The sequence below is a fragment of the Colossoma macropomum genome, unplaced genomic scaffold (genome assembly GCF_904425465.1).
Source record: "Colossoma macropomum unplaced genomic scaffold, Colossoma_macropomum, whole genome shotgun sequence".
Taxonomy (NCBI): Eukaryota; Metazoa; Chordata; class Actinopteri; order Characiformes; family Serrasalmidae; genus Colossoma; species Colossoma macropomum.
Window position 1 is genome coordinate 10,947,426 of NW_023494786.1, and position 13,827 is coordinate 10,961,252.

At 38.3% G+C, this 13,827-nt stretch overlaps 1 protein-coding gene across 1 annotated transcript; it reads right to left on the reverse strand.

Annotated features, from left to right (window-relative positions):
- LOC118827317 (L-amino-acid oxidase-like) lies at positions 1-9,938 on the reverse strand. The gene is made up of 8 exons (XM_036598632.1): positions 9,897-9,938; positions 8,743-8,845; positions 5,649-5,863; positions 5,089-5,201; positions 2,491-2,692; positions 2,280-2,348; positions 2,048-2,184; positions 1-766 (listed from the first exon to the last, which is right to left on the reverse strand). The coding sequence occupies exons 2-8, from the start codon at positions 8,795-8,797 to the stop codon at positions 1-3; spliced, it is 1,557 nt and encodes a 518-aa protein (XP_036454525.1). The 5' UTR covers positions 8,798-8,845; positions 9,897-9,938.
- Positions 9,939-13,827: the final 3,889 nt, after the last annotated feature.

Genomic DNA, 13,827 nt, shown 5'->3' on the forward strand with positions numbered 1-13,827 from the left:
TTATTCTACAAGACTGTTTATGTTCTTGGCAGCTCTTAGAGCAGACTTCATAGCCGTCTCAATCCAGCCATGAGGCATCGCCGTATGCTCTCCAGCAAAATGAATCCTCCCCTCGCTATGGAACAGATCCGAGGCATACTGAGTCTGCTGGTAGGGAGTGTAGATGGCAAAGGCCCCGTGGCTGTAAGGATCCAGCGCCCACTTCTTCACAATGCCGCCAGTGCAGAGTCGCCGGATGCCCTCACCGTGGATCTTCACCAAGTCATCTAGCACCATGGCCATCAGCTCGTTATCTGGCACTCCCTGGAAAAGTGTGGAGTCATCAGAACAGGTGTAGGAGGCCAGCAGGGCACCCCCTTGTGTCCCTGAGAAGGTATGGCTGGGGTAGTAAATGAACCTTGAAGGCATGTCTGTGATGCTCCTGCCTCCCTTAATGCCTTCTTTCTCCCAGAATCTCTCACTGAAGCTCAGCACAACCTTGGTGGAGCTGGTGTAGTGCACTGAGCGCAGAGCCTCCATCTTTCGGACCGACAGAGGAGGCTGGAACTCCATGAAGAGCGAAGCTTTGGCTGTCGCCGTCAGTAATGCGTAGTCGAACGTTCGGCTGGTCAAAGTGGAGGGGTTGCGCCAGTCTTGATACAAAACCGTAACATTGCTGCTGGTTTGACTAATGCGTTTGACCTTTGATTTAAGGAGGATTGTTGCGTTGAGTGTTTCATAAAATTCTCTGGCTAAGTGATCCATACCACCTGAGATTTCATAATATCTGAAAGAAATAAAGTAATATTAAAAAAGATAAAGGTCATAGAAATGTAAATATATTTATTAGACTACACGTTTTATTCCGTTCTCTCACACAGAGAAAACAGTAAACACACACATTCCTTGGTCACATAATGACCTCAACAGCAGCCTGCTGCTCTAACAATAGTCATATCAATCGTCAATCAAATAGAAGGCTCTAAACAATGGCTAGCAGGTATGGCAATCTGTTTCCAAGGATGGGACAGATTTGTTCTCAACAAACCTTTTGAAACATACGTCCTCATTAAATGATCATAAATGCCTTTTAAACAGCATGATGCAATTTCTTCTTCAATTGCTTCACTGCTTGTAATTGCTAGCTAAGGAAGCCTAGCTACCTGGAGCATAGCAGCATTACCTTTACCCTCTTGACTGGCTAGATTACATCTGCATCTAGCCAATTACCTGTAGTACAAAGAGCTGATAACATTAATGATTAATATGCATTAAGGCCTATTTACACCAAGTCTAAATTTATTTTAAAAAAAAGGAAGAAAGAAAAAAAAACACTTTAAGTTTGGAAACAAACACATGCATATTGATGTCGTCTTTCACGTCTATCCTAGGTTTTTCATGCCTGGTCTTTTTGTAGAATGGTTGAATAGCTAAATTATTATATTAACTCACAGATGAAGCAAATAATTTTGATTATCTCAACAACTTTGCATTTAAAGGTGTGAGATAAATTAGACAGTATGTGAAAAGTCGGTTCTTGTCGTCAACAAGTAGAAGCTTTGGGAGAAATAGGCAGGTGAAGACCGATAAGATAAGATAAGATGAGATAAGATAAGATACGATAATCCTTTATTCCCACAATGGGGAAATTAACAGACCTGAGCAACTTTGACAAGGGTCAAATCATTATGGCCAGACATAACAGCATATTAGGCATAATGTTTTGGCTTGTCGTTGTATATCCAGTGTATGTGCCTTTTAGTTGCACAAAAAAAGAAAAAATGATAACATCTTTGTTGTTTCATTTTTTGTAACTCTTCCATGTTCATCCCTCATTCTCAGAGGGTTGGAAAAACACACTAGACATGATATACATCAGACTTCACTTAAAATTGCATCTGTTTTTTCTCAGTGGAAACAGGCTTTTACACATGTATCAGTGCACCCAAAGTATTTTCTGCAGAGTGTTACAGCAGGACAGATTAGCAACGTTTAAGAACGTTTATAAACCGAAAATAAAGCTGCAATACAGAAAGTCTGGTCACTCTTCTTAGTACAGTATACTTACATTGTATCATCACTGATATCTGACTGGATGTAGAGTGTCTCTGTGAGGCCAGTGTAAAAGAAGCTGTTCTCATTAAGGATGTCTCCAATCATACGCAAAGCTTCTCGACTCAGGTTGCCTTCTTTTACTAAATACTCCTGTGAAGTCAAACAGAAATCTGTTAGAACCAAACCTGCTGTACATCTTTATTTTAAATATTAGAATATATCACAGGGTGTATTGGGTTTATTACCTTAACAGAATATGAATCATACTTCTCCATCGTCTTTTTACAGCCATATTTCTTCACATCATCCCTCATCTAGGAAAGCAATGTAATTCATTTTCAACCAAAGTAGAAAAAAGATAAAAATGTAATGACAACATGGAGGTTTTAACTAAACCCAAACTATTTCACTACTTTTTGGTATTAGCTTTTTTGATATCATCTCACGGTTACTGACCTTCCACAATGCCATGTCAAAAAGCTGACTGGCTGTTTTCCCCTTCTCATGCTCGCTTAGGGTGTAGTTCAGCACTTCAGGATTTTCTTTTACTTTGTAGGTTTTTACAAGCAAGCCATTGATATAATAGTAAGTGTTAATGTCTTCTTCGATGAAAGGATTCAGTTTCAGTCCCATCTTTGACACAAATGCCATGAGAATCCTGGAAAGTAAATGAGATTAGAAAACCGCAGTGCCAGACTTGTCTTTCAAATAAACACTGCATGCAAACTCTCCATCTTCATCAGCTGAGATATATATTCATATCTTATATTCTTAGCACATATAAGACTGGACACTTGAAAAAATGGACCTGGTACTAATATGTGATATGTGACGTCACCTACTGATTAATGCTTCTTATATGCCATGTTTATGAATGGAGCAACGATAGAAAATTCTGCCATCGCTACGGCTAATGATAGCATGCTATAGCAGTCAGCGGGACATTCCAACAAGAGTGTAATTTTCCTAATTTTTGCCATCAGCCTCAGCAAAGGAATAAACTGGGTGTGACATCAATGGGCACTGAATGCTTGTAAATGAAGTCCAGGCATGCTTAACCTTCATTGAAAACACACCATTAGAAACATTAACATGTGATCAAATCCCTTTCTAGGATAAAACAGTCGTTAACATCAACATTTACATGGCTACATGCTGCCGTTTGTCATGTATCATCACTGACTGCAGCATATCTGCTACGAGGCATGGAGCTTTTTTTTCCAGCAGTAACACATAAACATGACATAAGACAAAGGGCTGAATTACGATATCAAAAAAAATCTTCTTGTGTAGTTCTGCGTTGCAAATGTGCTGCAGAATTTTACAAATTTTAAGATGCTTCAAAAATGTATACACTGAGACACTGTTTTATATGCTGAACACTTTAGTGCCAATGTTTCTGAATGTGTGGCAATCTAAACATCCTGTGGTGTCTGACTGACAGGAAACGCTGTTTATTTTTTAAACTCATGACTAACATATGGTCGATTATTCTTGTCATAGCAATAATGAGTCATGACAGAAATAAGGCTGAGAACCACTGATCTAGGTCATGGCTGTCAGAACAACAGGGGTGAGCTGGCATTTCACTCTGTCCTGGGGTAACACCTCACATTCAATCTCCACTCTCCCTAACAGCACGTCCCACTGACCTATAGACCCAAACAGACAGTATGTCAAACTCAGCGGTACACTTTCAGAAAAAACTACACCTTTCAGGTTACACACACTGTTACGACCTCCATCGTACCACTTGAGTTTTGTTTTTTGTTTTCAGGCATTAGACATAACGTAAAGAGTAATGCTACTTATGGTGGTATAGTTCATAGTGTTTTGTATAGTTTATAACCTATATTTTTTGTATTTATTGTCTGTTTGTACTCAGCGGTACACTTTCAGAAAAAAACTACACCTTTCAGGTTACAAATGCTGTCACTGGAGTGGTAACCTCAAGGGAACATCTTCAGTACCTTTATTTAGAGAAAATAAATGTACTATATACTGTTGCAATTATTTTTAAGTTGCGCTGACCGCCAGTGCTATCATAATCAAATCTCCCTCCCTTTTCTGCAGTTGGGAAGGTACGAGTATATCTTTTAGTTGCAGGTGAGATGGAACACAGCAGTATATTCACGTTTATTTTATGCTCAGTATATAGAAGATTTAATTATATTTATTTCCAGTACTCCCCGTGACCCAGAAGGATGAGCGGCTTAGAAAATGTGCGTGTGTGTGTGCATGTGTGTGTTTCCAGTACTAAATGAAGACAGAAAACCTGCTGACTCAAAGCACATGGGAGCCTGAATGTAGGTGGCGAAGGGTAATCTCAGCCTCTCAGCCACTGCTCTATTTATCAGTGATTCCAAGCCTGTTAAAGCCGAAACCTTTGCCACAAATTTGATTAAATATTCTAATGTATGAAGAAATAGTGAATATCACAAGTGGATATACTGCTGTGTTTCACCTCATCTGCTCATGTAAAAATTAGTCCAACTAGCTCTTTGGCCAGCATGCTTCAGAGAAAGCCTTTTCCGCTTAGCATTTAACACGCTTTAGCCCCACCCTGGGGAGCTGACTGACAGCTTGAAGTCTGCAAAAATTAACATGCAGTCAGCTCAGAATGCAAAATTTTCAAAATCATTCTGTCACAGAAAGAGTGCAGAAGGGCAAAAACATGTAAGTGCAAAAGGGGGAAGTGCTGTTTGCCATTTTAGATTTGAATTTTGTCATCTAGTGTTTTCTTTGATAATGCAATGTCAAATGCCTTATTAGAGAGTGCAAATGTATATAAGCTAAACAACATTTTAAGTATGATGTTGACATAATTACATATTACAATTTTCATTTTAATTTTACAATTGCTGTGCTTCCATGATGGACGGTGGCCCATTGTTTTTTGTCCTTCAGAGAAGACCATTCCTATCTTGCTGCTGTTCTACCAACACTAGTTCCGCTAGCCAAATCAATTTTGTGAAAAACATTTGCCCTACAGCTTTTGAAGGTGTGGTGCCACCTCTTATCTTGGACAAGTATTTAGGATTTGGGTTAACTCACTTGTGAAACCATGGGATCCTCATGGCACCAAGTTCTGCATACCAGCCCTCTCTTTTCATCCTATAGGTCTCTATTCTTCCACCTATACGATCGCTTGCTTCTATAATTGTAACCTATTGATTCAAATGCACAGTGGGTAAGAATTCAGGAAAAAGATTAGGAGCACTCAGATTACATAGAGAGGACAGAAATATGGTGAAATATATCAGTCATTTATTGTTTACTGCAACAACATTAAGAGGGTATATTTAGTGCATGTTTACTGTTTGCCTGCAAGAACAAGATTAACCTAATAAGGAAGAAAACACAGATTTAGTTTCCCTGTGTCTTTAAGACATGGCTGTGGTGAGAAGGCATGACAGTATAGTTGAACTTTGACTTAGCTAAAGCAGATGTGTCATCTAAATATAAACTATTTCAAAACATGTGAATGAACAGAAAGTATAAACAAACGTTTTTTAAATTAACCTACTGTGCACTAGTAATTCTGAGGAATATGAAGGCTGTGAAGTTGCAGAATGAAATGACTGTGGTTCAAAGTGTTTAATGTAACAGAATACCTTATGTCCAGCATCCTCCAGGACCTTGGCTGCAGTAAGTCCAGCAATGCCTCCACCAATGATAGCCACACTGTGAGGGGTCTTTGTAGGGGGAAGACCTTGTTCTATTATCTTACGAAGATCTTCATAGTCAGGGTCTTGCAGGCATTCAAAAAGAGGATCTTCCATAGACCCACTGACATTGAAGACTATGACCAGTATGATCACAACAGGAACTGAAAAAAAAAACCTAAATATTAAACATGACTTAAGTCTTTCCTAACCTAAAGCTTCTTCACGTACAGCACAGATAACACTGCATGCCCACATTTCTGCATATATACAGTATTTGTATTCACCGCCCACTTGATTAGAAACACATTACACTCAGTGGGTGAGCTGTACAAAACTGTGTGGCGGGGGGGGGGTGTCAAGTTAACTCTTCAGCCAGCAAAACAAATTCCATGGAAATGCAGTTGCTGGTTTGGCCTCTTTATATAACCAGCCTACAATATAATAGAGTAAAATGTAATATCTTAGATATTAAAACAATCTCCTGAGATTACTAATGTTCAATTCTGCTGGTTGTTAGGAGATTCTACAGATCTTGCTGTGTTGCTAATTTTTACTTCAGCATTTCTGAATCTGAAGGTTGAACATGATTTAATGTTGAACTGTACACCCCACTACTTTACCAACGTGTTTTCTGCCTTAATTGCAACTTACTGGTAACAGGACAAATACCGCTAATAGATATTTAGATATCTTAAGCACTATTACATAACAACATGAACCCAAAGGGGAATTAAAGGCGAGATGGCAATTTTACAACAGTCCTGTCTTTTTTTGATGGCATCCCTTGCAGGTCTTCCTGCCACATCTTTGTAAGTGTACAATTACAAACTATAATCCATGGATATTCAGTTCTGTTCCTGGAGGGTCAGAAACCAGCAGCCTTATATATATATATATATATATAAAGGGTGTATACGCATAAAAATGATGCTAAGCTAAACAATGATAGAACTACATAAAGACAGATATTTATGAAACTGAATCTTGATTGAACTTGACACAAAAAGTACATACTCCTCATACTCTGAAGGCGGAGTAATGCACATTTGGGGGGGAGTGGGAATTACTGGCAACTAGTGGAGTAGAGAGGTACTACACAATTAACTGAAAATGAGACTTTTTCTAATGGTCCCTTCTGTATCCAATAAACCTACAAAGCACAGCACAAAGCATTGGCTCTTCAACTGTAGAGTTGAACTGTAGAAGTTTGTGTGTTTTAAATAGATGGTCAAGTTGAATGTACTTTTTCACTATTAATGCAAATCATGAAATGATTAGGCTTATTCTTACAAACATGACAAATACTACTTGAAAAATACAAGTTTAAACCTAATTATTTATTTTTTGGAAATACAAACAATAATGCCTGGTTGAAAAATTAAAAGTAAACCTGAATGTTTTAACTGATTTTAAACTGATTCTTAGTTACATTTTCTAGTTTAAGTGCACAAATTCTCATTGCTACACTGCAATAATACCTGTAAATAATGTCAATGTAAAACCATCTGCACCTTGTTATATAATATATGAAAACGTATTCTGTGGAGTGATGAATCACGCCTCTCTATCTCGTAGTCTGATGGAAGAGTCTGGGTTTGGCGATTGCCAGGAGAACATTACCTGCCTGACTGCGATGTGCCAACTGTAAAGTTTGGTGGAGGAGGGATAATGCTATGGGGTTGTTTTTCAGGGGTTGGCCTAGACCCCTTAGTTCCAGTAAAGGGAAATCCTAATGCTTCAGCAGACCAAGACATTTTGGACAACTGTATGCTTCCAAATTTGTGGGAACAGTCTGGGGAAGGTCCATTTCTGTTCCAGCATGACTGAGCCCCAGTGCACAAAGCAAGGTCCATGAAGACATGGCTGGGTAAGTTTGGTGTGGAAGAACTTGAGTGGCCCGCATAGAGCCCTGACCTCAACCCCATCAAACACCAACTCGTTCTGATTTAGCAATGCCTGAACTTAGTAAAAACTTACATTACAACTAGCCTACTTTTGAACTTATGCACAGCGGATGCAACCAGCCACTGATAATTAGTAACACTCATTGTAAAATCAGAAACCAACGTATATCAGAATGCAATTCCTTAACTCTTGTGTTGACATATTTTTCAACTAGAATAAAATACAATAGGAATTTAGCAATAGCTTTTGGTTATGAAAGGTTTCTGGAGGTGCCACTGGTTAAAATGTCTTGTTCTGTATTATTATTTTTAGCTAGGAAAGCCACAAACACTAAAAAATACAGAATTACACCACATGCTGGGCTTCTAACAAACGACTTTTCAAGCGATTTCACCGTTGAAATGTTGGAATAAAATCATGAGAGTCTTGCTAGAGTTGTGTCGCACTCGCGTCATCTTGATTGTTTCATGTAAGGTGGTCAGGATGGTGGTCTTAAGTGCAAGACAGAGAGAGAGTGTAAGGAGGACAATGCATGCGTGAGTGCCTGAAAGCTCTGTAAAAAAAGGTGAATCTACTCCACTTTAAAACAATCACATTAATCTAAAAATAAGAACTAACAGAAGCATCAGTGTTACAGTGGTTCCTTATTTTGTTTGTTTGTTTTTATGGTTTAGTTCATAACACCCAACACTGGGTGATGATCTGCCAGTATATACAGTTCTACAGTGAACTGGGCTGAGCATCCCAGCCAGCGTGTGTTCCCATTCATACCACTACAGAGCAGAGAAGGAAAAGGCTTTTCAGAGTCTTCAGAGTCTTCTGACCATTTTATTTTTATATGTCTTTTCCTATCAGTAGGCCTAACTGACACCTTTTGTATAACGTACTTCAGAAAATGAAAGTGTTTCCATGCATTTGGTTATTTTACTGTTTCTATTTCTCATCTGAGCACAGCGCGCTCAGGAGGATCTTACTTTCATTTAGTCGTTAACAGGAACTTCTGAGAAGCGGAGGAGGAGGAAGAGGAGGAGGAGGAGGTTAGTCATCTGAATAAAACAGAGCGCTAAATAAAGAATTACAAAGTCGTTTTTAACCATCACAACCAAACGGCGTCTTTATTTTCATTTCTACTTACAGAGGCGGCAGATCCCCCAGTCCTGAGACATGTTCCCCCGAGACCACCAGCACATCCTCAGCCGTCTCCTCCAGCCCACCCTCCGTTCTGAGCAAACAAAAACCTGGAGGAACAAAGACCATCTTTTTACTTTAACATCTCCCGCTCAGCACTCACATGAATTCGTGTGTGTTTTTAAGTGACAAAGTGCCCCTAAGGAGCCGCAAAGGTTTAAAAACGAATGATTTTTCATGGAAACTCAACACTTTTGCGAGGAAATGCAAAATAAAAGCAAGTGAACGAACCGCTGTTGCAGTTTTTTTTTTCGCAATGGCACTTTAAAGTAAAAAAAAATCTTGAATAAAAAAATAGTGATAATAATAATAATAATAGTATTTTTTCTATTTTTCATCCGTTAACCAAACGCTGAGGTAACGTTACCGTTAGCAAGTTCATATTCTGGGTTTAAACTACAGCTAAACTCTCATATTAGCTGTGCTGTTAAGTGAAAGTCAAATATATTTTACAAAATAAGACAAAAATAGTTAATTTACTACCTTTTTAAGGATAGGCTGAGGTAAAGTAGTGAGTTTAATCCGTTTTTTACAAACTCAGTTCATTCTAGGTGTCCCTCGGTGCAGCAGCTCTCTCTGCCTGATTAGCTCTCAGCTAAACTGTTACTCACCATCTTATAGACCGCGGGCTAATCTGGTTCACGCGTTACGCGCTGAGAGATGAGGTTAAATCAGAGTCTGAGAGGAGCTCTCCGAGCTTTTATCACCATATTAGAGTAAGGTGACTCTGAAGTGTGAGGCGGCTCTCTCAGTGAGTTATAAGAACCCGGTGTGGGGTCTCAGACTCACGGGGGAATATTTTCCCACACCGACTCAAAGCTCAACCACACTGAACAAATTAGATTAGTGTTTTACTCTTCATTAACATACCTGGGCCCATATCCGCCCGATTAACCGTTTTAAATGACTAGTTATGACCTTGTCCTTTAGGCTGTATCATCACATTGTCTACATGTCTAATACATTCAGTTATTAGGCTAAATAACTATGACTGGTAAAATGCATTATACCGTTCAATAAGAGCTGTTAGTTACTAAAGATATGAATTCTTAACTGCTAAGATTAATACAGGGATGATTATATGAATGTAAGTCCACTCACCAGAGTCAGTGCCTCCACTCTGCTGGAGAGTCAGAGGAGGGCTCACTCTTTTATTCTGACTGAAAACGAAAGTATGGTGGATTAAACTGAGGGCTGGAATCACCGTCCCTGTACACGAGTACAGCTACGCGTTTTCTCTGGGGAATTTCATTCACTTGTTACCAGAACTGATCAAAAGACTGTTCATGACTGTTTTTTTTTCCCCTTTTTTAATTGCAACCCACAAGAAATGTCACAGAACTTAAGTAGCTGGAAGCAAACGAGCCTTTTCCAAGGTGACAGCTGGCTGAAGAAAGCCAGCCCTCTTGAGAAAATGTCATTCCTTGTGTGCATCATGAAGAGAGAGATTTCAACCTTATTACTGACATCTAAGAAAAGTCTTACCTATAAGTTACAACAGACCGACAGTGAGCTCTGCAAGGATTTGGAGAGTCAGTTATTTTTTGGCTCTTTGAAACTCATAGACAGACTATGAGAGGTGAAGTGTAGACTGCCAGCTACACTGTAATCCTGCATTTTGTTTTAACTCAAATAAATTAAGTCTGTTGTACATACAACTCAGTATATCCCAAATATTGCTCAACAATTTTAAGTTAAGCGAATCTTTTTGATGATTTTGTACACTCAAATGGCATTTTTGAGTTAAATTAATTCATCACTGTTTAGTTTAGTCTGTTGCCATTGACAGATTTTTCATATTCAGCTGTGTGACCTTGTGTTGTTGGCTAAAAGTGAAGGTTATCGTTCTCTTTGCTGATGATTCAGGATTTGTGTCGGTCAGTGACCATGTACACATCAAAGATTAACCCCATATCATCATGCAACTGTAACTGTACACCGATCAGGCATAACATTATGACCACCTCCTTGTTTCTATGCTCATTGTCCATTTTATCAGCTCCACTTACTATATAGGTGCACTTTGTAGTTCTACAATTACAGACTGTAGTCCATCTGTTTCTCTGCGTACTTTGTTAGCCCCCTTTTACCCTGTTCTTCAGTGGTCAGGACCCCCATGGACCCTCACAGAGCAGGTGCTGTTTGGGTGGTGGTTCATTTTCAGCACTGCATTAACACTGACGTGGTGGTGGTGTGTTAGTGTGTGTTGCGCTGGTCTGAGTGGATCAGACACAGCAGTGCTGCTGGAGTTTTTAAACACTCACTGTCCACTTTATTGGACACTCCTGCCTTGTCAGTCCACCTTGTAGATCAGAGAGAGATAAGTCAGAGACGATAGCTCATCTGCTGCTGCACAGTTTGTGTTGGTCATCCTCTAGTCCTTCATCAGTGGTCACAGGACGCTGATGGCTGGATATTTTTGGTTGGTGGTCTATTCTCAGTCCAGCAGTGACACTGAGGTGTTTAAAAACTGAAGACATTTTCTACTGTGTTGACCAGAAAAGACACCTTGATGCACCATATTATTATTAACACTGGAATATTACAACAGGAAAGACTGTATTCAGTTGTGTGGGAGGAAGCTGTGTAGAAAACAGAACAAAGTGCTGATGCTCATCATGCTCCACTGAACCACATTAAAGGGGAATTACACTCATTTTTTTAAATTTCTGGATTATTAATGGGGGATTCCATCGATTTCCCAAATTTTTTTCTAAATTCATACCCCAAGCAATTTAGGGTAGTTTGGTGTGAAATGGTGTATTGTAGAGAAACTTACTGACTCAGATGTCTGTACAGTAGTGCTGAACCAGGGGTTACAATGTCTACAACACAAATATAGCCATTTTATTTACTCCCCAAAACAAACTGTGAACTTACACATATCTCCTAAGTTTTCATATGTAATGTTGAATATGGTCAAATAATGGTAAGGGTGAAAAATAAGTTTTGTTTGGGTCTATTTTGCCTTACAACACCTTGCATGTACCTCTCCACCTTGAATGGGTTTTAACAGTACGTTCTCGGCTAAAATCTTATCTCAAAATTATTGAAAAATGTCTCAGGCATCTGGTAATATTCATAACCGCTTCATCTAATAGAAGCATTAAATGCGTCAGATACAGGGGTGTAGTTAACTTTTAGAATGGGGTGGCCAGGTAAAACCCAGAGATTTCATAGCACTACCATATTAAAATGACATAAAAAGTGATGCACTTTTTATCTCTGTACATAACTTAATTTAGCTATCAACTACTGGTAATACAACTACTGCTGAAAGTAAACTAAAAGACAAACTATGTTGATGTAACATATTTTAGTAATTTTTGAGGAAGTAATGTATTTGAGTCAACCTAAAACACATGTATGTATTCAATGGTAAAATGTAACTACTAAGCATAATAATAATAATAATAATAATAATAATAATAATAATAATAATGATTATAACTTTTTAAAAAACTTATCTTACCATCGCCCAGTTCATAATGTAGCTCACAGAGCATAACTGCTGAAGGGACCTTGTGCACTTTAACTTACCTGCTTGCTGAATAAAATGAACAAGATAGGCTAATCATTAAATGCACCATCATCATACTCTTATAACTGGTAACTGATGGTAGATTTTTTTTTTTAAATGAAGCATAATTAATGCTGTATTAATGATGGCTGTCTCACTTTCCATAACTGAAGTGGCCAGAAGGATTGTCTTCAGGGGCGATTTAATGTACAGGCTTACCCCGTATGGGTTTCGAGTAATTCATGGCCCTGATTGGCCTTTTTTTTGCTGAGATTTATTTTATTATTTATTTATATTTTATTATAGATTCTTTCTACCCAGATTGATAACAGGACTACTTATTTAGGGTTTGATGTATTTGATTTAGACAGGGGTGGAATGAGTACTTAAAATCCCTACTTGAGTAAGAGTATTGTTACTGTAATGAAAATTTACTTGAGTGCAAGTAAAAGTATTAATAATAGAAATTACTGATGAAAGATTAAATAAGTAGTTTTTGGAAAACTACTTCAGGAACCAAGTTACAACCAAAATAATATTTCTGAACTGACTGGGCGATATCATTGGAAATAATCTGTACAAACAAAACTAAAACAAACCATGATATTATTGAAAAAAAGTTTTGAGTGCTGAGACTGATCACCATATCACACTCCGCTAGTGCACATTCACCCATCTCCACTGTGTGAGGAACAAGGTTTGCATTAAATTACATGCATTTCAGGGTTAGATGATAATTTAAGACCTTCTAGTTTATCTGTCTCCAACAAAGTAGTTTAGAATCTCTGAAAGGCTGTGCAGAGTTTGTTACTGTTTAATTTTATTTTTTTTGTTTGTTTTTTTGGTTTGGCCTTTAAAAAAATGATTACTTGATTATGAATGAAAATAACAGGTAAACTACTTAATTAATAATGTAATTTTTAGTGACTGCCTATCAGCTCCCTGAATGTTAGCTTACATAGCTTACATGACTCATAGGTGTCGACCTACACTGACAGTAGACATTATGTGTATAGAACATTTCTACCATTAAAATCATTTGTAATGTTAAGGGAGATGAAGAGGCGGGATACAAGTGCAAGTCCTTGGTTTTATTAAAAATGCATGACAAAAGGGTGTCCACAAAGGTGACAAAACAAAAACTGATCACTACTGAATAAAATACTGGAACAGAAAGAAAACCATAGCCAAAACACCAAACAAACACAAAACACACAACCAGGGGTATAAAAACACATAGAACAAATCAGAAACACCTGGGACTAATCAGAGGGTGGAGCTACAGACAACAGACAGGTGAGACAGATGACAATAAGGCAGGATCAGGAGGAGACAAAGACTAGAACAACAACACAAGCACATGGCCTACGTAAACAAAAGCACATGGAACAAGAAAACAAAGACTGAAACAGAGAAAGACAAGGACAGGGCAAGACAGGGTGTTACATCATCAGCAACAACAACAATTTAGTATTGCTGATTTTATTTCCAGTGTTATATATACAAAAACAG

Coding starts and splice junctions, on each gene's coding strand:
- LOC118827317 (XM_036598632.1), bottom strand. CDS start 8,797: ATGTGCTGGTGGTCTCGGGGGAACATGTCTCAGGACTGGGGGATCTGC. Junction 5,202..5,648: donor TGGAGGATGCTGGACATAAG/GTATTCTGTTAC, acceptor TTGAATCAATAG/GTTACAATTATAGAAGCAAG. Junction 2,693..5,088: donor AGGATCCCATGGTTTCACAA/GTGAGTTAACCC, acceptor TTTACTTTCCAG/GATTCTCATGGCATTTGTGT.